Raw genomic sequence first — 21767 nt, 5'->3', positions numbered from 1 at the left:
TGCATGCTTCTCCTTCTCCTCTCCCCCCTCATTCTTTACAGCACAGTAATATTTCATTACATTCATGTATCGCAATTTGTTTGATCATTTCCCCATCATCTATTTTGCTTCTAATTCTTTGCTATTACAACAAAAATGCTATGTACCACATTTGTGGGACATTTCTTTCAAAAGTATTTATAGAAGTGTTCACAGTAAGCTAGACACTGACAAATACAAACAAAAATAGTCCCTGCCCTGTAGAGTTGGTGTTTCAATGGGAGAAGACAATACATAAAAAGGAGTTTAAGGAAGAGTAGAAATGATGAAGGTACTCAGATCAGAGATATGATAGCGAAGTCTGGAGGGTAACCTAGTGAGAATCATGTTGTTCTTCATTCTTGAAGAGAACCAAAATGACATCACTGTTAAGAGTTGAGTTACCATGTGTCTGGCTGTGGCTGATCAGATCAATACAAGCTTGAAATGCTCTGCCACAGGTTGGACCCAAATAGTCCCTATGAACAAATGGGGTGGATTCTTTAACTTTGCACACCTTGTGTTTCTTCTTAGTTAATTCAATTCTACTTTGCTCATAGAGTACAGCATCTTCTCTAATGAGGGTACGCCATGCATGCTAGACAGTCCTGTGCCAGTGTCTACCATGTCATATGATTAATTTGACATGGCACACAGTAGTAAATGACTAACAATCTGTTTGATAAAACCCAAAACTTCAGCTTCTGGGATAAGAACTCACTATCTGAGAAAAACTGAGAAAACTGGAAAAGTCTGGCAGAAACTAGGTATTGACCAGCATCACATACATAATATAACAAGATAAGGTAGAAATGGAGTCCAGATTTAGACTTGCAGAGTGATACTATAAGCAAATTAGAAGAGTAAGGAATAGTTGACCTATCAGATCTTTCAAGAAGGGAAGAATTTGTGACCAAAGAAACAGAAAACATTATGAAATACAGAATATAATTTTGATTGAATTAAAATGTTCTTGTTTAAATAAAATCAATGTAACCAAGATTTAAAGGAAAGTAGATAGATTAAAAAATAATTTTTACACCTAGTGTTTCTGATAAAGGCCTCATTTCTAAAATATATAGAGAACTGAATCAAATTATAAAGTCATTTCCCAACTGTCAAAGGATACAAAGTTTTCAGATGAAGAAATTAAGGCTATCTGTAATCATAAGGAAAAATGCTCCAAATTGATTAGAAAAATTCAAATTAAAACAAGTTTGAGGTACCATCTCACACCTATCAGATTAGCTAAAAAGACAGAAAAAGAAAATGATAAATATTGAAGGGGATGTAGGAAAACTGAATTGCTGGTGGAGTTGTGCATTGATCCAATATTCTGGAGAGCAATTTGAAACTAAGCCAAAAGGGCTATAAAATTGTGCATACCTTTTGATCCAGGAATACCACTACTTGGTCTGTACCCCAGAGGTCATAAAAAAGGGAAAAGGATCCATATGTACAAAAATGTTTACAGCAACTTTTTTGTGTGGCTAATAATTGGAAATTGAGGGGATGCTCACTAATTGAGGAATGGCTGAACAAGCTGTGATATATTCATGTAATAGAAAACTATTGCTCTATAAGAAATGAACAGATTTCAGAAAAACCTGGAAAAACTTGACATGAAATGATGCTGTGAGCAGAACCAGAACATTTAACAGACACTTTGTGTGATGATCAACTATGACCAATTATAAGATTAAGATTTGGTCATTTTCATTCGTACTACAAACTTAAATATTTTTTCCAAAACCCACAGATGACAATAATTGACTTTAAAAGAAAAGAAAAGCCCAAAAAGTGACTAAAAACATTATTTTCACCTGGGATGATTAAAAAATGTGTTTGTGTGTGTACTTAGCAAAAATCAGAAGTTGCTTATTTCCTTGGTAGAATTTTAGCACATCACATGGTAACTTCATGAATACTGATAAAGCAATTGGTATGGCTGTATAAGGTGCAACAATCCTAATTAGTAATATTTACATGCAAAGCAAAGGTTAAGTGCCTGGTTCTGTTCCTGGCTCTACCTCTCAATGACCTTGAGCAAATTACCTCACATCCCAGTTAAAGGAAGCAGGTATAATCTCATATGTCCATTACTTTATGCATTCTCATTAATCTTCATAGCTCTCCTGGGAATGAAATGTGAGCTATTCAGGGACAGGTGTTATTAAAATATAAGGTAATATTCCTTCATATCTCCATACTGTGACTATAAAGTAATGAGACTGATTATCTTAAACCACACAATCCTGAATAATCTTCATCTATCACCTCTTTTAATGCTTAAATTCACTCCTTAAAATACTCATTTCATTAGCTAAACTGAAAGCATTTCACTTTCTTGGCCTATTTGAAAGATGCAGAGTTTTCAGATTTAATTTTCCAGCCTGAAGATTCACTTCACTTCCTCTTGTAACACTATTTTTAGCAGCTATATGGCTTTGTTGTCTTTCCTTTTCCTCCACTAATTCTGGACAATTACAAGATGATTTAGAAGTTACCTCTTTTCACAGATGAGCAGACAAGATTCATAAAAGTTTATTGTGACTAAAATCACATAAATATTGTGTCTCTTATATCCAAAGAATTCTTCTAAGAGCTTTACCCTTATATTCCGTCCTTTATTACATGTCTCTCAAGATGGAAAACCTTCTCAAGTACTAGGTTTGAGCTGTTTCTTCTATCCTACTTCCACATTATTGCCATCACAGCATTTACCCCATAGAAAATGTCAAACATGCTAATTTCAAAAAAGCCTGGAGAGACTTATATGAACTGATGCTAAGTGAAGTGAGTAGAATAAGAGAATATTGTACCCAGCAACAAGAAGATTACAAAATGATCAACTGTGATGGACTTAGCTATTTTTAGCAATAAAGTGATTTAAGGCAATTCCCATAGACTTGGAATGGAAAGTGTCAGCCATATCCAGAAAGAGAACTAGGGAGATTGAATATAGATCAAAGCACAGTATTTTCATTTTTCCCCCCTTTCTCATATTTGTTTGTTTTTTTTCCCCTCTTTTGGCCTGATTTTTCTTACACAACATGACAAATATGGAAATATGTTTAAAAGAATTGCACATGTTTAACCTACATCAGATTACTTGCTGTGTTGGGGGAGGGTGAGAGAAAAGGATAAAAAATGAATGTTGAAAACTATCTTTATATATATTTAGAAAATAAAATATTGAAAAATTTAAAAAAAAATAAATGTATCAGAATTAGACAAGAGTATTTCATAAAGTTGTGGGTAAAATGTTATTTTAAAAACAAATATTTGTTATTTTAAGATGAACTGAAAAACTTGTATCCTACATTAACAAACCCATTTTTTTTTTTAAAAATGGTGTACTGGCAAATCATAAAAATTCAATGGTGCACAATCAATTCTTTTTCACTATTATCCTGTTGCTTTCTAAGAAATGTTTCATTATTGGGGGAAAAAATAATAGTGGAAAAGAATTGTGTACCATTAAAGCTTAGTTAGGATACAGTTACTTCCTTCAAAGTTACTTATCTTTGCTTCCCTTTTATCTCCTTAAGCTTCAGGACCACATTTACATAAATCTGCTGCCTCTCTTTTAATGGGCTATTCTTCCTAGCATCTATTGAAAGTTCACCTCTCTCCATGTTTCTTGCTAAACTGATGAGATACTGAATCTTTTTTACCCAATTGAGAACATATAAATAATAACAACAGAGAACTTCCCTAGATAACCACTGCCTCAATTTAAAAAGGAAAGAAACCATGATTGTGTCATTTTCTAAAAATAGGGTCCAACACAGCAGAAAAAACTTAGTAAAGGTTATTTCATTGTGGTAGGATAGTCATAATGGTTGGACAAAGATATATAGCTCTATTATAATTCTAATTATTGTTAACTGGCACAGTGGTTAAAGTTCTAGACTTGATGTGAAGAAGAAGAAATTCAAATCTTACAAAGCAACAGATAATACCTGTATTAGCATGGAAAAGTCACACAATCTCTCTGTGGCTCATTTTTCTTATTCATAAAATGTGGGGGCTATACCTGATGACTTCTTTGTTCCCCTCCAGCTCTAGATATAAAGTTGGAAAAAATGAAGCCACAAAAAGCTAAATCTCTAGAATAAGAGTAATATCAAACTAAACACAAAATAATGCAAAAATTTATTTTATATAAACATAAGAAACAGTTATCATATCCTTAATAGAAATCTTTCTAATTTTCTGAATGGCAAGCACACCATGAAATCTTCAGTCTGACCAAGTATTCTTATGCACACTTGTAAATTTCAACTTTTGACTGCTGGTCTAAATAACTCAAAAATAAAATATCTTCCAGAGCCCTAGGAGGAGTCTAATGTGAAGTTAAAACTTCTGAAGAATTTAGGAGACTACTCAATCATCCTTCTTTAGAATTAATCTTCAGAAGAATGATAATCATCTTCATCTCTCACTTCTCTGTATTTCATTGATGCAGCACCTTCAGGATTATAGCTCTGCATTTTAATATTCAATCTTTCAGCCAGTTTTTGTGCAGCAAGCTTGCCTTGAATTTCCTTTAAAAGAAAAAAAAAAAAAAAAAAAAACACAGAACATTAAACATATTTTCCTCCACATTTTTATTCCTTAAAAAAATTCTACTAAACATCTACATAGCTCTTTACACACACATACACACACACACACACACACACACACACACACACACACACACACACACACACACATTCCTTTACTTTATCAATTAATTTCCTAAGTCACAGTATCTTAGAATGGCACACCCAATGCAGAAATCTCCTCCAATGTAATTCACATTTATTAAACAATTTTTATGTTGCAGGCACTGTACTAGGCACTACAGAAAGACAGTGAGTTGTAAAGACAGTTCCTTCCCTCAAAGAGTTTGTCTTCCACCAAAGGGAAATATCCCCAAGTGATGGCAACTAACCCTTGCTGTCTGAACAATCTGAGTAAAGTGGGCTCACTGGCTCATAAGGTAACCCCTTATAAGCTATGCTATTTGGATTCACTAATAAATTTGTGCCTTCTCCTCTCAACTGGGCACTCATAGCTGCCCAAAGAAGAGAAATGATCTCACATAGAACAGTGCAACCTCTCTGAGAGCCACAATCATGCTACAGTGGTACTGACTTCTATCAGCAATCAACAACATATAGAGAAATAAATCAAATCTTAGCAAGAATTGAATGGTTAGATTTGGAAGTTGGAAAGTAATAAATATTGATGGACTTTTAAAGAAGTATAGTGGTCAGCAACTTTTATTATTAAATACCACTCTAAGTGCTGTATTGATTCCCCAACAGACAAAAGTTCCTACATGAAAACACAGCTCTAAGAGTGTCAAATGCTACAATGAAACATCATAGACCAACAAAGACACAGCTGTATATAAAGGTGCCTTTTCAGAAAGTCTCTTTCCACAAAAAATGCCAAGTTGTCTTTATAAATCTTATATCTTGCAAAAACCCACGGATTTTGTGACCACCTGCTAGAGCCTGGTGGCCACATTCATTTCTGTTGAGACTTGGGTCTCTCTCTTTCTACCCAATATCTAGTTCTCCACAGATTAAGGAAGAATCAAACTGATAGCTAAAAAATACTGTAATAAATTCCCATTTGAGGTGCCTTAAATTAAAAAAAAAAAAAAAAAAAAAAAAAGTCAAAAGCTAAGCTATCAACGTGGTAGATGAAAAACAGTAAATTGAATCTAGCTATCATAGGTATTCAATGCAAACTAGACAATTTAGAGGACGTAGTTCTTTGGCTCCACTGGCACAGAGAGGATCTTTACAGAAAATACAGATAAGTATTTGAAGAAAAGTAGCTTTTAAAAAAAAAAGGCACAAACCTTAAAAATATCAATGCACACAGTCAAATATACATACACAAGTATACAGTCACACAATTACTAATAGAATAGCTGGTGTTAATGGTTACACACTTGTACACTAATTGACCTACAGCATCTAATTGGAAATGGGCACCCAATGCTGCTACCATACTGAAAGTTAGAAAGGGTCTGTTTGCCTAGCATTTTAAATAATCTATGCCTCTTTTCCAACCTCCTCCATTCTTTGTTACCTTGAACATCTCTGTCAACATTGTGCTTCCTTCCATTTTCAAGCTTATACATGAAATACCGTGTTTAAAGAGTTTTATGCATTGTATGTAAAAATGGTCAATTGCAATATACTCTTCATATAGACTTTAAGATTCTAGTTTTAAATATTCCTAATTAGGAATTTAAATTGGTAAGGTAAATAAAAACAATATTCTTAATACCTCATAATTCTGCTTTTGTTGTTTCTGAATGGCTAGAGATTCTTCCATAGGCAGCAACTGTGTAGGCATATGATGAAGTGGTGGCAGCCGAGCTGCTGTGATGTCATCCAAATGTTTCTTATCCCTACGCCGCTTTTCTTCCATGGAAACTGGAGACTCAATTCTCTGTGGGGAATGACTTGGTGAGTTGTGAGATTCAGAAGGTAGCCTGAAGTGAAAATAAATGACAATGTTGGAAAGGGACTGTTATAAGACCTATTTAGGCTATGTTTTGGAGGAATTTTATTTTAAACATTTAATAAAGAATTTATCCAAAAATTAGGATATTTTCCTCTTGGAAATAAAAAACTTTCTAAAAATGGCTATAGAAAATGAATTATATATTACAATAACTTACATAATTCTCCCTTTTAGCTGATATTTTGCAGTAATTTTGCAAGCATTTTATTCATCTTTGAAAGCCTCATCTCCACTTACTAAAAACAGATCATATACAAAACAAAGAGGTATAAATCAAGTGTCATTTATACTCAGAATTTTCTTTGAAACTTAAAAGCCTAGAGACTTAAACATCTTTAACCTGGGAGAAACAAGCAGCTGCTGTAGGCCCTTCTCAATAGGGTGGGGCAAATGGGGGCCTGCCCTCTACTACCTACTCAGGGAAACTAATCAAATAGACTAACCATTATCAAGGTACTGACGAGGTTTTATTTGACATCTAGCATTCCACATTGACATCAGGCAATTCTTTCTTCCTCTTCCTGCCTCTGCCTACTATTCCTTCAATCTGGGCATGCCTCAAGACTTAACTCTGGGCCCTCTGCTTAACCTCCGTGGCTCCCTTTTCTTTGGTAATTTTATCTACCCCTCATGGCTTTATTAAAGGCTTTTTCATTTCATTTTCTACATGTCATTTGCCAAAGACTCCCAAATCTACATCTCTAGTCTTGATGTCTCTCCAAATTGTAATCCCACATCTTCAGCTTTCTATATCTCCAATTGGCTGTCTTGTCAACCCATCTCAACATGTCTATAACAAAATTCATCAGCTGTTCCCCAAAGCAATTGTTCCCCTTCTGAACCTCCTAATAACTAAGATAAGCACTCCTGTAAATACTGAGAAGGTCCTATTAAGATGAACATGAATAATATAAGATCATAAATCTAAAGCCATAAATCAAGAGTCCATCTAATCCAACCCTTTCATTTTTAGTAATGTTCAGAAGAAAAAGGATTGGGAAGAAAGATGAATTTGGTTTTAAACATTTTTTAAAGAGTTAGGGCTTTTTACTGTAATGCATAACTACTTCCATTTCCTTACCTGAATTTCTGAATGTAATATCTGTCAAGGCTAAAATAGTCTACCCAATACTCAATGGTTCTTGAACATGCCCAACATATTCTTTCCTCCATGCTTTACTTACTCCTAACTTTCTTTGAATAAGTTCTTTTCTCTGCTTTCTATTCATCTAAATCCTTCAAGGCCTAGAATAAGTCCCACATTTATAAAGTCCTCTTCAGTCATCATTAGCCTTGCAGGACAGCTCCTTGTAAATTCCTGGAGAACTTATAACCTATTATTCATTTAACATTTACCATCTGCCTTCTATCACTATTTTATGTAAAAGTGCTATTTCTTCAACTAATCTGTAAGCCCTTTGGAAGCAAGTATTGTATCTTAGATAGGCATTTAGATGGCACAATGGATAGAGTACCAGGGTTATCTTCCTATGTCCAAATCAGACCTCAGACACTGATTAGCTGTATGATCCTAGAAGATACAAATCCTGTTTGTCTCAGTTTCCTTATATGTAAAATTGAATTTTTCTTTGCCAAGAAAACCCCAAATGTAATCATAAAGAGTCAGACATGACTGAAACAACAACTGTAGTTTATGCTTTTCTATCTCCCAAGAGCTTGGAACACCATTCCACAGACAATAGGCACTTTTTGCAAATGATTTGTTGGATATGGAACAAGGTCTATTATCTTCCAATATAATATAGAAGTACTAAATTCTCCTACCTAATCATGGACAAATTTCTAAGCCTGTTTTCTCATCTACAAAACGGGGATAAAATATGAATTCCCTATTTCACAAGGTGTTGTGAAAATCAAGAATTATTAATGTAAACCATCATCATTACACTTTGAATTTTTTTTGGGGGGGGGTATTATATTTATCTGCATCTTACCTTCCCCACAAAACTGCAAGTTCAAGGCAAGGATTGTTTCTTTTCAAAATATTAGTATCAAGTACAGAGTATTATGCATTTTTAAAGTGTTGTATGTTTAATAATATTTCAAGCCTAAGTTGGTCCTCTAAAGCCTGTAAGTAAAAAGTAAACAATGTTTATGGAATTAAATTATGACTAGTTCATATGACAAACCAACAAGATCTAATGTAGTAATTCATTATCACTGAATCACTATCCTAGAGGAATGATTCTACTAGCAAGAATGCCATATTGGCAATCTTATAGGGAAGATATATTGGGATGGGTCAATTCTTTATACCCAGCTTTGCAAAAAGCTATCTACAAAGAGGGCAGGGAAAACAAATCTGGCCCTCAATTTAATTCCATTATGGCAACTTCATTAAGATCAGCACAGCTAGAGAGCAATTTCCCCTTCCAGGAAATCAAATGGCTACTTTATTCTCAGCTGACTGTGGAGATTAGATAAAATGGCTAAAGAGCTAATACACTATTCTCTAAAAATTTCCAAATCTCTAGATTACCACAGTTATACCATGATACTGGATGAAAATCATAAGAACCAGTAAAATACAGACCAATTAATATGAAGGCCAATGTTTCTAAAATCCCAAAACTTTAAGTTAATTTCTAAAGCTTCCAAAGTGTAAATTATTGTTTAAAACTCATGCTAAAGCTTTTAGGACAATCTTTCCCTAAAATCTAAGCCATCTTTCCACATGTTATGTCTTGAAAAATTAAAAAAAAAAAAAAAAAAAAAAAAAAAAAAAGCTTCTAAATTAAGTTCTAAAGTTTGGAGGGAAAAAAAATCTAATTCTTAATTCACAAAAAAATAACTAATATTTCAAAAGGAAGTAATATTTGGAGATAAATGTTTATAAAACTTACATAACCCAAATGAATTAATAGGCCATGAGCAAAAGCAGTCTAACACTCACCTTTGAACTAGGTTCCTCAACCCTCCCATCTCTTCTCTCCAATTGTCCTACTTTTGATGTTCCTGGAAGTTTATCGTCAGTCACTGAAATGGGAACTTTCAGGAGCGGAAGTCAGTTGCCAGGGGGTACTTTTAGTCTTCAGTACCTTTGAAAATGCTATCGATTGTGCTATGTAGTTCCATTAAAGTGCTACACAAGCTGCTGGGAGAGATCCTGGCAGAGAATGGCCCATTCCTCACCATATGCCCAAGGCAGCAATCTCTAGATCAGCAGGCCAGCTGGGTGCTGCAGTGGGTAGAGCACTGGGCTTAAAACTCAAATCTGGCCTCAGACATTACCTAGCTGTGTGACCCTGGGCAAGTCACTTAACAGTTTGCCTGTTTCCCAATTTGTAAAATGAGCTGAAGGAAATGGAAACCCCTCTGGTATCTTTGCCAAGAAAGCCCTAAAAGGGGTCACAGAGAGTTAATAACTAAGCTTCTCTGCAGCTGTGTCATTTTTTATTTTTCATATGAAAACAACAATTCTGGATTCTTCTTCTACTATTTGCTCTCTCTTCTATCATACTCCTGCTCTACCCTTGCTTTCCCCAACTGACCATAAGAATTCATTACAGTCTTGGAACTCGAAACGATCTCAGCAGTCCTTCAGTTCAACCCTTCCTTGGAACAGAAAATCAACTCCAAAAGAACTCACCCTCCTATGAGGAAGAATCCCTGCTTTAATTCCCCTAGGATTATGAGCTCTTCCTCAAGGGCAAAGACTATGTAGTTTCACTCACCTAACAGAGTACTGAGCACAAAAAAATATTTAATGATAGAATCAAAAATCTGTTTTTTAATAGCTCTGACTGTCCTTCCTTATGCTTAAATGAATCTGCCTCCCTGTAACTGTTGTTTCTAGTTGCACTTTCTGGAGCCAAAAAGCATTCTATCCCTTTTCCAAATGACGTATTAGAGGATGAAGTACTCTCTCCATTTTGTTCTCTCTTCCTCCAACTCCTCTGTCATATTAAAGCATCCCAAGTTCTTCATTAATCCTTCTGAGGCATGGATGTCAAATTCTATTGTCTTCCTGGTCATCAGGACCTAGGCCACTCCAGCTTCTCAATGTAGCAGTTCAAAATGGAATACTATATTTCTGTTTTGAATTTCTCCATAAAAGGTCCTTTTTCTTGGGTCAAAAATGAATTATTTAAAAAATTTTAAAGCTTATATAAGTCTAACTTCTTTTTATAGCAAATAGTTTCAATAATTTTGAAACTCTGGTAAAATTTTTTAACTGGTCTTAACACATGAAAGTATTATTTCTTAGATATCTACCTCTCATGGTTTTTGCACACATCTGATGTTACTATATTATACTTGTAGCAGCTTGTCAGTTATTTCTGTTCTGACCTAACAGTGATTTACACAAATGACAGTGATTTAAAAAAAAACAAAACAAACAAACCTGTTTTGTTAAGGACTTATTTAGATACAAGGGATCATAGAATTAGAGCTTAAAGGGACTACAGAAATCTAGACGGAAGGCTCTCTCAAATTTTATTATGCCGGGACCCTGTTAGCAGTCTGCTGATCACTATGGATTCTGTCTCCAAATGTGTTTTTAAAATTAAAAAATGGAAGAAAATGTTAAATTCCAGCTGAGATTAATAAAAATATTTTTCCTATGCAAGCTTATGGACCCTCTCAAATCATGCATAGATGCCTTTGTGCTCTATATATCTAGGTTTAAGAATCCTTTGACCTATCCAATCCCTTTTTTTACTTATTTGGAGATAAACTCTTGCTGAGGAAACCAAGGAACAGAGGTACTGAGTCAACGTAGAGAATCAACAGGAGGTTTTGACACAAAGATAACAGACTTGAAATCTGAACTCAGATTCTGGAATCCAAATCTATAGCTCTCTCCATTGCACTGTACTATCTCCCTTACATTTTTGTTAGCAGAGATCAAAAATTTCCAAGAAAACTGATCTAGCCAATTAGATTAAGTTTCTAAAGAGAGGGGACCCCCTTCACTTCCAAATGTCCCTCCCTATATCACCTGCATTTTGTACACAGGAAGGCATTCAAAATTCATTGGCTAATAAATCAAAAAACGAGAGGGAAAAGACTTTGCCAAAACCCACTCTGGAAAAGAATTCAGACTAGTAAAATTCATCTCAAAAATATAAATTCAATTACACAAAAATTTCAGTCCCACCAATGTTTAATAAGTGCTTTCCATGTGCAAGCACTATTATGTTTCCTAATAAGGGATACAGAAATAAATAAAAATCTGTCTTCAAGGAGTTTCTACTTCAGTAGAAGACACAGGACTTAGGACCTTCACATGAAATAATCAAAGAGCCTGGAACATGATATTCCAGAAGGCAAAGATATTTGGATTGAAACCAAGAATCAACTACTCAACAACACTGACACAATCTTTCAGGGGGAAAAGATGAATACTCAATGAAATAGGGAACTTTCAAACTGATGATAAAAAGACCAGAGCTGAACAGAAAACAATCTTCAAGTATAAGATTCAAGAGAAGCATGAAGCGATCTGTAGGGGGAAAAAATACGAAACATGCTGTTCAATAACATTATATCCCTACATGAGAAGATGTCACTTAGAAGTTTTGAGTACTGTATCTCTTCTATGGCAGTTATAGTATGGGTAAAAGTAGATTTTGAGGTGATATTAAAAAAAAAAAAATTAAGGGGTGGGGAAAAAAAGGGATCCTACTGAGGTAAGAGTAAAGAAAGAATCAGAATAAGGTAAATTGCATTACAAGAGGAGGTGCAAGAAGACCCTTTACAGTAGAGGGAAAGAAGGCAGAGGATGAGCATTGTTTTTGAACCTTAGTCTCAATGAATTTGGCTCAAAGAGGAAATAATATACATAATCATTTGGATATAGAAATTTATCTTACTCTATAGGATGTAGGAGGGAAAAGAAAAAGGAGGCAGGGGTGGTGATGGAAGAGAGGGCAAAGTGAAAGAGATGGTAGTCAGAAGAAAAGTAGTGATGAAGAGGGACAGGATGAAAGGAGAGAGAAAAGTAAAAATGAAAGGAAATAGGACAGAGGGAAATTAAACAGTAATCATAATTGTGAATGTAAATAATACAAACTCTCCCATAAAACAGAAGCAGATAGAGTAGATCAAAACCCAGAATCCTACAGATACACACACAGAGTAAAGGCAAATCTAGGACAGAATATATTTCAGTTCAGCTAAAGTTTTGAAAAACAGCAGGGGTAGCAATCTTGGTCTCAGAAAAAGCAAAAGCCCCCCCCCCCCCAAAAAAAAAGGTCTAATTAAAAGAGATAAGAAAATTACAACTTCCTAAAAGATACCATATATAGCAAAGTAATATCATTTCTAAATATATAGACAATACAAGTAGTATGGCATCCAAATTCTTACAAAAAAACTAAAAGGAACAAACAACAAAGCTAACTAGTGGGAGAACTCAACCTTCCCCTCTCAGAACTAGATAAATCTAACCACAAAAAAAAAAAAAAAAGTTAAGGAGGTGAATAAAATTTTTAAAATGTTAAATAAGACAGCCCTCTGGAGAAAATTAAATGAGGCCAGAAAGGAACATACCTTTTTCTTAGCAGTTCATGACACTTACACAAAAACTGAACATATATTTAAAGCATAAAAACCTCACAATCAAATTTTGAAAGCTTGGGCAAATTACTTTTCTTCCTTGCTCCTGTTGTTTCATTTGGGGTTTGTGTGGTTTTTGTTTTTTTGGTTTTTTTTTAATAAATGAGAGAGACAAAAGGTAAAGAATGGACTAGATAATTCCAGTTCTAAATACCAAGAACAATACTAAAAGAAATTCAAGCACTTTTCCCCTCAAAAGTCCATATTAAAGGAAAGGGTGAGGCCAAGTTCTAAAACAAGCTAAAAGCATCATGATTTAAGAAACTGGCTGGAGGCACATTATTACATTGCTAGTGGTTATAAAAATAAAGAATTAGAGTAGCAATAAATATAAGAGCAGTGAACACCCTTTTGAGTAACTGGGAGCTCAAATAGTATTCATTTACATTTTAAGATGTCAAATTCAAGTCTCTTGCAGGCAATAATTTAGTACCAAATAGGATATTAACACAGATTTTTTTTTTTAACAAAGATTTTCTTCTAAAATAAACAAACTGAACTTAAGCACATTCACCAAGTCTTTGAGCTTTTAGATTGAGCATTTACTGAAAAATTTGTTTCCCCACCATACTTACATATTAGTTCTAAATTTATTGTGGGGAGGGATTGGATTCTTTGCTCTGGTTTCCAGCACTTCCATATAATGAGGTTTTTTGGGTGTGTTACTGTGAAAACTACAAAAGTGATCCATGTTTGTATCTTCTTCTGACTGGTTTTCATCATCTTTAATTGTGATCCTTTGTAAACTATCAATAAACATGTCATCAGTGTCCCCTGAAACATCTCTTGCATGATTTAGAAAACCAAGATGGTTGGACTGTTCATTTGTTTCTGATGGCAAAGTTACAGCAGCTTTATTGTTATTACACATCCACTTGTTGCACTGTGTGTCACCTTCAAACTCTCTAGTTACATCATAACTTATGGGAGTAAGTTTTCCTGTGGTATATTCAATCCTTTGGTTTCTTGAAGCAATTTTAGATGATTTGTTTATAACTGCAAGGGAAGAATCAAAAACTGATGAAATTTCTCTTTTCTGGTCAGGAGTCCACTGTTTGTCCACACCTAAATTAATAATTCCATGTGCTACATCTTGCTCTGAATTAAAGTCCAATCTGTTAGTTCTTCTCAGCTTTTCACGTTCTGCAATGGCTAATTTCACTCTCTCAACAAAATCAGAGATTTTTTTCCCTCCATCTGGCAAACTGCGAATGAATTTTCTAGGAAACAAAGGCAAAAATGTTATTAAAAGGTGTAATTTTTTTATTATAGCTTTTTACTGACAAAATATATGCATGGGTAATTTTTCAACATTGACCCTTTCAAAAACTTCTGTTCCAACTTTTCCCTTCCTTCCCTCTACCACCTCCCGTAGATGGCAAACAATTCAATATATGTTAAACATATTAACTATGTTAAAATATATGTTAAATACAATATATGTATACATATTTATACAGTTGTCTTGCTACACACACACAAAAAAAAATGGATTTAGAAACAAGGTAAAAATAACTTGGGAAGAAAAACAAAAACTTGTAATTTTATTTCTTACTCCCTACCTAAATATAAAATTAATATCATTTAAATCTCTATCACCAATCTCTCTTCCTGATCTTGAAGCCCATTTTCAATTGCCCTTTGGATCCTTCTTTTTAAATATCCCATCAGCTAAGAGCAAATTCTTTATTTTAAACACAAAAATTTTCCTTCTGACTTCCTTATTATTATTGATAACACTATTTTCAAAACTTTAGTTGTCTCTGTCAAAAAAAATTTTTGAGTGTAGGCCATAAATTATACTATAAACTGACCAGTCTCTAATCTCAGAATGGCAGGAGCCTAACAGAACAGGCCAGAGGTAGGTAGATCAGGACACAAAGTATAGTATAGTTTTTAGTATAATATATTTGAGAATGAGGAAAACATTTTGTGTGCCAGAAAGCTCCCCTCCTAAGAAGGGCTTAACATGTTGGGGTACAAGCAATGCCTATATTCATAGTTATTCTTAGATGTTGAGCAGCAATTTCCCATGGCAGCTCATGCATGGACAATGCAGGCATCCCTAGGTCCTGTGGGAACAGTCTCCAAGTTGATTGTCTCACAGCAGTATGGTACCTGCTATGTCTCACTTAGCTTTTACATAGGACAGGGACTGTGAGCAGGTCAAGGTGATGTACAGGTCCCTGGGAAAGAGGGGGCAGAGACCACTTGGTGTCTGGTTGAAGCTTTGCTAGAGCGCGAGGTCATCCAGAGCACAAAGAATTGTTGGCATACCAAGCTCAAGGGACTGCCTGCTTGCTGGGCCTTAGCTGTGGGAAAGAGGGGGCCTCCAGTACACTGTCATCTCCTATTCCTCTCTCAATCTCTTACATAATAAGTAACCTCATCCTACCAATCTCCTCCCCTTACCCCAAACAAATTCGTTTCTTTTTTTCCTTCCTTTCTTTTCATCTCAGGGACATCACCAAATTCCTACAAAACCACCCCCTAGCAAGATCAGATGCCAAGGACATCACACACCTGGCCTATTACAATAGCATCCTAACTCATGTCTTTACAACCAGACTTCCATTCCTCCAACCTTTCCTTAGGTCACACTAATTATCTTTCTTTCATCTCTTAAAAATGAACATTCCTTCACTTGAAGTCCTGAAGTTGGCCCTTTTCTATTTTCTCCCCAATCCACTCTAAAGTCCTCTGTTATCTCTACATTAGTAGAGACAACTCTCCAATGTACATCTCCACTTCCATTCACTTTTGTCATGTATTTCCAATTGCCTATGGAGCACTACCACCTACAAATTACAACACACCTCAGCATATCCAAAATACATTTCACTTCTTAACAGATCTGTGTACCTCCATTTCATTGTTCATACTACTGCCCAACTAATCTGCTTAAAATTTTTGAAAAAAAAAAAAAAACTAGGAAAACTAGAACAAGAGACCCAGCTGGGGGAGTCAGAGAAACCTGAGTTCAAAGCTAGTTTCTGATACTTTCTAGTTGTGTGACCCTGGGGCTAGTCATTTAACCCCATTTGCCTCAATTTCTTCATCTGTAAAATGAGCTGGAGAAGGAAATAACAAATCTTTGCATAAAATCAAAAATGATGGAACATTAAAAAAAGAACATGCTAGTAGGGAAGAGAAGATATAAGGAAAAATATGTAAAGAACTGTTAGACTACAACATGAGGTCCGAGCTTGAGGTCAAACAATCTTGAGGACAAAGACAGAATAATTATCATGATATAATGAGGGGAGATTACATACACAAAGAGAAAGTAACCTAAGAACTACCAATTCATATGCCTACTTTGCCATATTTATAGAAATTTTTGAGAATAACACACCATTTCGCCATATGTAAAGTGTCTCTGGAGTTATTCTCTATTTAGGATTTCATCACTGTATGCTCTAGTTTGGGGGATTTATCAGAAAAAAAATTACATAACTTTTTATTCTGTTTTTGGTGGTATTTTTTTCTGGTGCTTATTTTCTTTATAATCCAGATTAATTTGTTCTGAGATTTTTTTTTTGCATATGTTGAATATTTAAATATTGATGTACTATTTAATCCTACAACACAGGTATTGACATTAAAGCTAAAGTAAGAACAATGGACTTTGCATCATTAAAATGCTGATACCAGAGGTCAGAATCCAGAATCTGTGGTCAGTCAAGTCCAATTCACCACCCCAGACTAAACTAGTGCTGGGCCCCTAACAGCAAGAGAGCAACGATCAGCTAAGTCAAATCTAAAAATAAATGTAATGGGGCAAATGTTTTATAGATATTGTGTAGAGGGCTAGAACTGAGCAGATGCAAAGTAACCTGGCACGAGAGACTAATTGCCAATTGGACAATTCTCTATTAACATGTTTGAAGGATGACCCTCCCCCAACTATTCAGTGCTGGCTGGATCCGAGGGTGTGGACAAAGAAGGGGAAGTGAGATCAGTGGGTGGAATAGGAGGAGAAGGATTCATTCTCTTGGAGGTGGAGAAGTGTGGAGATTGCTAGATCTAATCCCCTGACTGTGACCCCAAAAGACCAAGAATAAAGACTTTTGCTTATCCTGACTCCGGCTGATTCTAAGAGATCCAGGGTCTCAACAATATTGAATTAAGTCAGAGCCCACTCTACCCTTGGACCAAGTTGATTTGATTCATCTTCTGTAATGGGCCAGAACTCTGGAGAAATATACTTGAGGCAAGGATTCTTATAACAAGGTGCTAACTCAGTGGAACTGATGAGACAATGGTTATCCAGTTTAGCACGGTGATTAATAGTTCTCTGGTTCAGTATGATTGATTTAATCTTACCACAAATATTGGTTCCCTAGTGATAGGATTGGCTTGTACTCAGTATAATGAATGGATATAATTGCAATAGAGTATTTAAGAAGTCAGAGTCAGACTTAGAGGAGGACAGGCTCAGGGATAGACAGAGAAGATAAGAGGACAGGAGGCTGGGGGACAGACTCTGGGGGACAGATAAAAACCCTCATGGCGGCTGCCCCGTCTGCTTCACTTCTCCACTAAGGTCCATCTGAAGGTCCCCCAGAAAGCTAGCCCAGCCCCAGGAGGAGGAGACAGACTGTGAAGGACACAATAAAGACTTTGGACTTTCTGCCAGACTATTCTGGTGACTATCCTGACGAGACCAAGGCTGGTCCCGAGACCTACAGAAAGTCAGAACATTACAATCTTCTTAGTAATATTTTTTTTTGTAAAAGATAAAGTGAGAAAATGAGAGTCATAGGGACAAACATGGGTGCATCCTTGATAAAGCTGTAAGAAAAGAAAAAGTAGGACTCCACAAACCATATAGTCTATAGTAGAACACATCTGCACATAAGTGAATTAAAAGTCTAAGTACCAAATACAAGAGCCGTATTTAATGTGTATCATTATTGGTTTATCCATACAAATGTCTTCTATGCATGTTGAAATCATGTAAGATTCCTTGGAAAAGATCCTTTTGTTCAACGGACTTCTGACTATTCAAATTAAACAGCACAAAACAAAATAGGTTCAGAAAAGAAAGTTACCATAGTATCAAAGATGACCAAAAAAAGAAAAAAAAGGGAAAAGTCCAAATCAAAGAAGCATGCATTAGGGATGAAGAGGGCCTACAACTTTCTACAATCTGCAGATGACATCTCCCAGGCTCAGACTAAGTCTCAAGGTGGACTCGGGTCTTCCTTACTCTTGGTCTAGCTCTCCCGCGAAAGTTTTAAAAGTGAGAAGAACGTCCTCCTTCCTTCCATTCTCCCTACCTAAATTCTAGAGAACATGCTTATCCCCATCTCCGCACAAAGCCATTTCTGAACCTCCCAGTTAGAGAATTACAAGCAGTAAGAAGCTAGAGTCACTTCTTCATACTTCTAGGGCCTGGATTGAGCCACGCCACTCCTCTCCCATAAACCCCAAGGCCCGGCTCCATGCGTTCCCAACCTTATTAGACACCCCTCTCCTGCTCCAGGTGCTTCTTGGCCCAGCCAGATTCACCTCAAACACGGTTTTCTGTCCTTTCATACCATAAACTCTGATTCTTGGGACTTTAAGTAACAGCAGCTCCCATTAGGCAGCGCTGCACTGAGGCCAGTGCTGTCATTGGGCCCTGACTTAGGGTGGGCGTTTGCTCGCCGCCACGAATTCCTACGGCCCTCCACCACCACCGTCACCCCATCTGCCCCTCCCCAGGCAGGCAGAGGCAAGGGGGGCCGAGTGTCTCCCACTCCCGGTAGGATCTCCCCGAGTAATAATAAAGTTCGAGTAGTGTTTTACAAAAGTCTCACTCGATTCTCACTCAGATAAAAAACCCCACCCAGGGAGGTAAGTGTCATTTTACGAAGTAGGAAGCCGAAGCAGAGAGGTTGCGACGTGTCCGAGGGTCACCAGTCAGTAAACATCCCCAGCGCGGCTTGAACTCCAGCCCAGCGCTTCGAACGGGGAGAGCTGGGGAGGACTAAGCATTTATACAGCATCTGTATTTACACTTTTATGCTATGCTTACATCTCAGGGAAGTGCCAGGCACAAGGGCTCTACAATTTACCTCAGCTGATCCTTACAACGAACCTGTCAGGTGGTGTGATTATCCCCATTTTGCAGCTGGGTACATTGAGGCAGACAGGTGAGCTGACCCCGCTACAAAGTGTCTAGGGCCCCGTTAGAACTAACGCTCGGGCCGCAGCGGCCAACAGAGTGGTCCCGCTTGGGGAAGGGTCCCAGCAGGGGGGGCCGCCCTCGGGTTTCCCGGCTGGGATCGTCCCCTGCAAGAATCCCTCACTCACTCGTTCCGCAGCAGTTTCTCTTGGCGTCCCAGCATCTCCCGAAGCTCCGTCAGGCTCCGCTTCCGGAGGTCCTCGGCGCTCCCGGACGGCGCCGACATCCTGGCGGGGGGAACGTGAGCTAGCCGGAGAGCGCCCAAGGCGGCCGAAGGTCCCGAGCAGAAGGCGAACACTCGCTCCCTTCACTGGAGGACGCCATCTTACCGGAAGTAGTCATAGGCTCCAATAACCGGAGAACTTTATTGGTAGCGAGGGCCGGGACAAGGACAGAGCTGGAAAGCCCGGCGGGCGGGGCGGGAGCACGCGAAAGGGGGGAGTGCGCAGGTGCAAAGAGGCTCGTTCCTGCGCTGGGGAGTGGCGGCTCCGGGAGCTTTGGGGATTGTGGTTGGGGAGGAGAGGCGTGGAGATGCACGTGGGCCGGATTTAGGATGGCCAGATTAGGGTTGACTTGTCTAATCTCCCAGAGAAAGTGTGACCCCCAAATCACGGGCAGACTAAGGATTCAACCCAACCCCCCAAATCCAAGCCCAAAACTGTTTCTTCTACCTCCCCCCATATCGCGTGTTAGTGCCCTTTGCATTACCTGTTCCGTGCAGCCCCGGGCTACCCTGCGGTAAACATGTGGAGTCTAATGGTGACTCCGGAAATTTTGCAGTGAATATGCACCCTGTGCTCCCCCCCCCCCCATTGTGACAGGATGAGTTAACCAACCTTTGCTTTCCCTGTCTCCGTGTCTCAAACGGACACATTTTCCCGCGTTAAAAACATTTTGGCGGTTTTTTTTTTTAAGGCAGAAGGAATTGAGCCCGTCCGGAGGGAGTAAATAGAGCACAGAAGTGACGGGTGGCCTGACCCAGAAACCCCCATTTCGGCCCCCATTTCTGGAACATGCCTTGGACAAACCTCACTGATCTGTGTGAGGCGTATGGGGGTCACGCTTCGTGGTTTGAGTGAGTTCTAAGAGATTTTCCTAAAGGCACAAAAGCCGTAGTTAATCTGGGGCCTAGCTAGCGGGTCCGCGGCCTACAAGGCCACAAAAAGCAGGCGGGGAGGAGCCAGGCAAGGAGGCCGGAGGCTGCCAGTAGGCAGGATGGGATTTTTACAGAGGACTAACGGAGCGGCTGATAAAAGTTTCATTAACCAGGTTTGAAGTTTGAGCAGCCCTCTGCAACCATCAGAGTGTAAATCTCAGTGATCCCATTCCCGGGTTGATAAAAGCAATTTCTTCACCCAAGAGTTCCCAGCACCAGTGCAATCACAGCTCAGCCCCTTTTATATAGACTTTGCAAACTTTAAAATGGCGTCCTGGTAACAGCCTGTAAAAGCGCCTATCTCTGGTTATCTCTAGTTAGGCAGGAAACTGAGAAAAAGTTAGGTAGAGTGAGAAATCAAGTACGTGGCAAAATCCAGTCAACTAAGAAGTATATAGACCAGGGGTTCTCAAACTACTGCCCCCCCAGATGCGGCCGCTGAGGTAGTTTATGGGCCCGCCCGCCTGGTTATGGCAAATGGGCTGAGGGGCGGAGACAGTGTGAGGTTTGTTTTTACTCTAGTCAGGCCCTCCCACAGTCTGAGGGACAGTGACCGGGCCCCCCAGTTAAAACGTTTGAGGACCACTGGCCTAAAGTGATCAGTCTTCTTGACCCCGGCCCAGCTCACTATCTAAGGCTGCTGTCTTGCTGCCTCATTATTTTTGATGACATTTGATTCCCGAAGGTGATAAGGAACACTTGGAGATGATTGACTGTGGCAAGAGCCCCGTATAATCAGAACTCTAAGGAAATGAAGTTGACAACTGTGGCCCAGACTGGAACCAGCCTCAAATTGGTGGGTGGCCAGAGCCCAGCAAAGCAGCCTGGAGACGGGAGAATCAAGACACAAACCAAAGTTCAATTTCAAAGAAAGTAAAATGACTTACAAGCAAGGACACATGAGAGGATCCTGCCTCTATTGGGGGAAATCTCAACACTTAGAGCTGTAGGGATTATGCCGAAGATGTTGCATGAGTTATAATTTTATTTCTGAAAGAATTCAGGCTCAGACCATCTCCAGATCAAGCAATAGCATTTGTTAGGGCATTTACTTGGGATGTGGGGTGACATATCCTGCTGGCTTCTTCCAACAGAGTGAAATGAAGGTTTCTAAGCAATGGGAAAGCAAGAAAAAAACACAAGAGTATAGGCAGAGCAGAAAAATTGGATGATCTCAGAGAAGATTTTGCATTAATTTGAAGAATCTCAGGTAAGGTATGTATGGGAAAAGGTAAAAAGCCCTTTTGTCCTTATGAAATCCATGAGAAAGAGAAAGTGACAGGATTACTGGGACTAGGGCAG

At 37.9% G+C, this 21767-nt stretch overlaps 1 protein-coding gene and 1 long non-coding RNA gene across 3 annotated transcripts in view; one reads left to right on the top strand and one right to left on the bottom strand.

The window, feature by feature from the left end:
* Positions 1-4155: 4155 nt before the first annotated feature.
* POLR2M (RNA polymerase II subunit M) lies at positions 4156-21006 on the bottom strand. Of its 2 annotated transcripts, XM_074294627.1 has the most exons (5): positions 20018-21006; positions 19438-19633; positions 13713-14357; positions 6316-6523; positions 4156-4568 (listed from the first exon to the last, which is right to left on the bottom strand). In XM_074294627.1, exons 2-5 carry the CDS (start codon positions 19533-19535, stop codon positions 4428-4430), a joined length of 1092 nt encoding a protein of 363 aa, XP_074150728.1. In that variant the 5' UTR covers positions 19536-19633; positions 20018-21006; the 3' UTR covers positions 4156-4427. The 2 variants fall into 2 exon arrangements, with proteins under 2 accessions (XP_074150728.1, XP_074150727.1); XM_074294626.1 differs by lacking the exon at positions 20018-21006 and having other exon boundaries at positions 19438-19667.
* Positions 20221-21767, top strand: part of LOC141558033 (uncharacterized) — a 13765-nt gene continuing 12218 nt past the window's right edge. Inside the window, exons 1-2 of the long non-coding RNA XR_012486937.1 lie at positions 20221-20384; positions 21560-21675. This is a non-coding gene — a long non-coding RNA (uncharacterized LOC141558033). The remainder of the gene's footprint in view (positions 20385-21559; positions 21676-21767) is intronic.

This window comes from Sminthopsis crassicaudata, chromosome 2, assembly GCF_048593235.1.
Source record: "Sminthopsis crassicaudata isolate SCR6 chromosome 2, ASM4859323v1, whole genome shotgun sequence".
NCBI classification, from domain to species: Eukaryota; Metazoa; Chordata; class Mammalia; order Dasyuromorphia; family Dasyuridae; genus Sminthopsis; species Sminthopsis crassicaudata.
The sequence above is the reverse complement of the archived record's forward strand: the minus strand, read 5'-3'. Positions and strand labels throughout refer to the sequence as shown.

Bases quoted from the DNA above. Each gene is read 5' to 3' on its own strand.
- POLR2M (XM_074294627.1), bottom strand. From the start codon at position 19,535: ATGTCGGCGCCGTCCGGGAGCGCCGAGGACCTCCGGAAGCGGAGCCTG. The intron at 14,358-19,437 runs GTGAGTGAGGGA...TTTGTTTCCTAG, and splicing joins GAGAAACTGCTGCGGAACGA to AAAATTCATTCGCAGTTTGC. The intron at 4,569-6,315 runs GTATTAAGAATA...TTTCTTTTAAAG, and splicing joins AACAAAAGCAGAATTATGAG to GAAATTCAAGGCAAGCTTGC.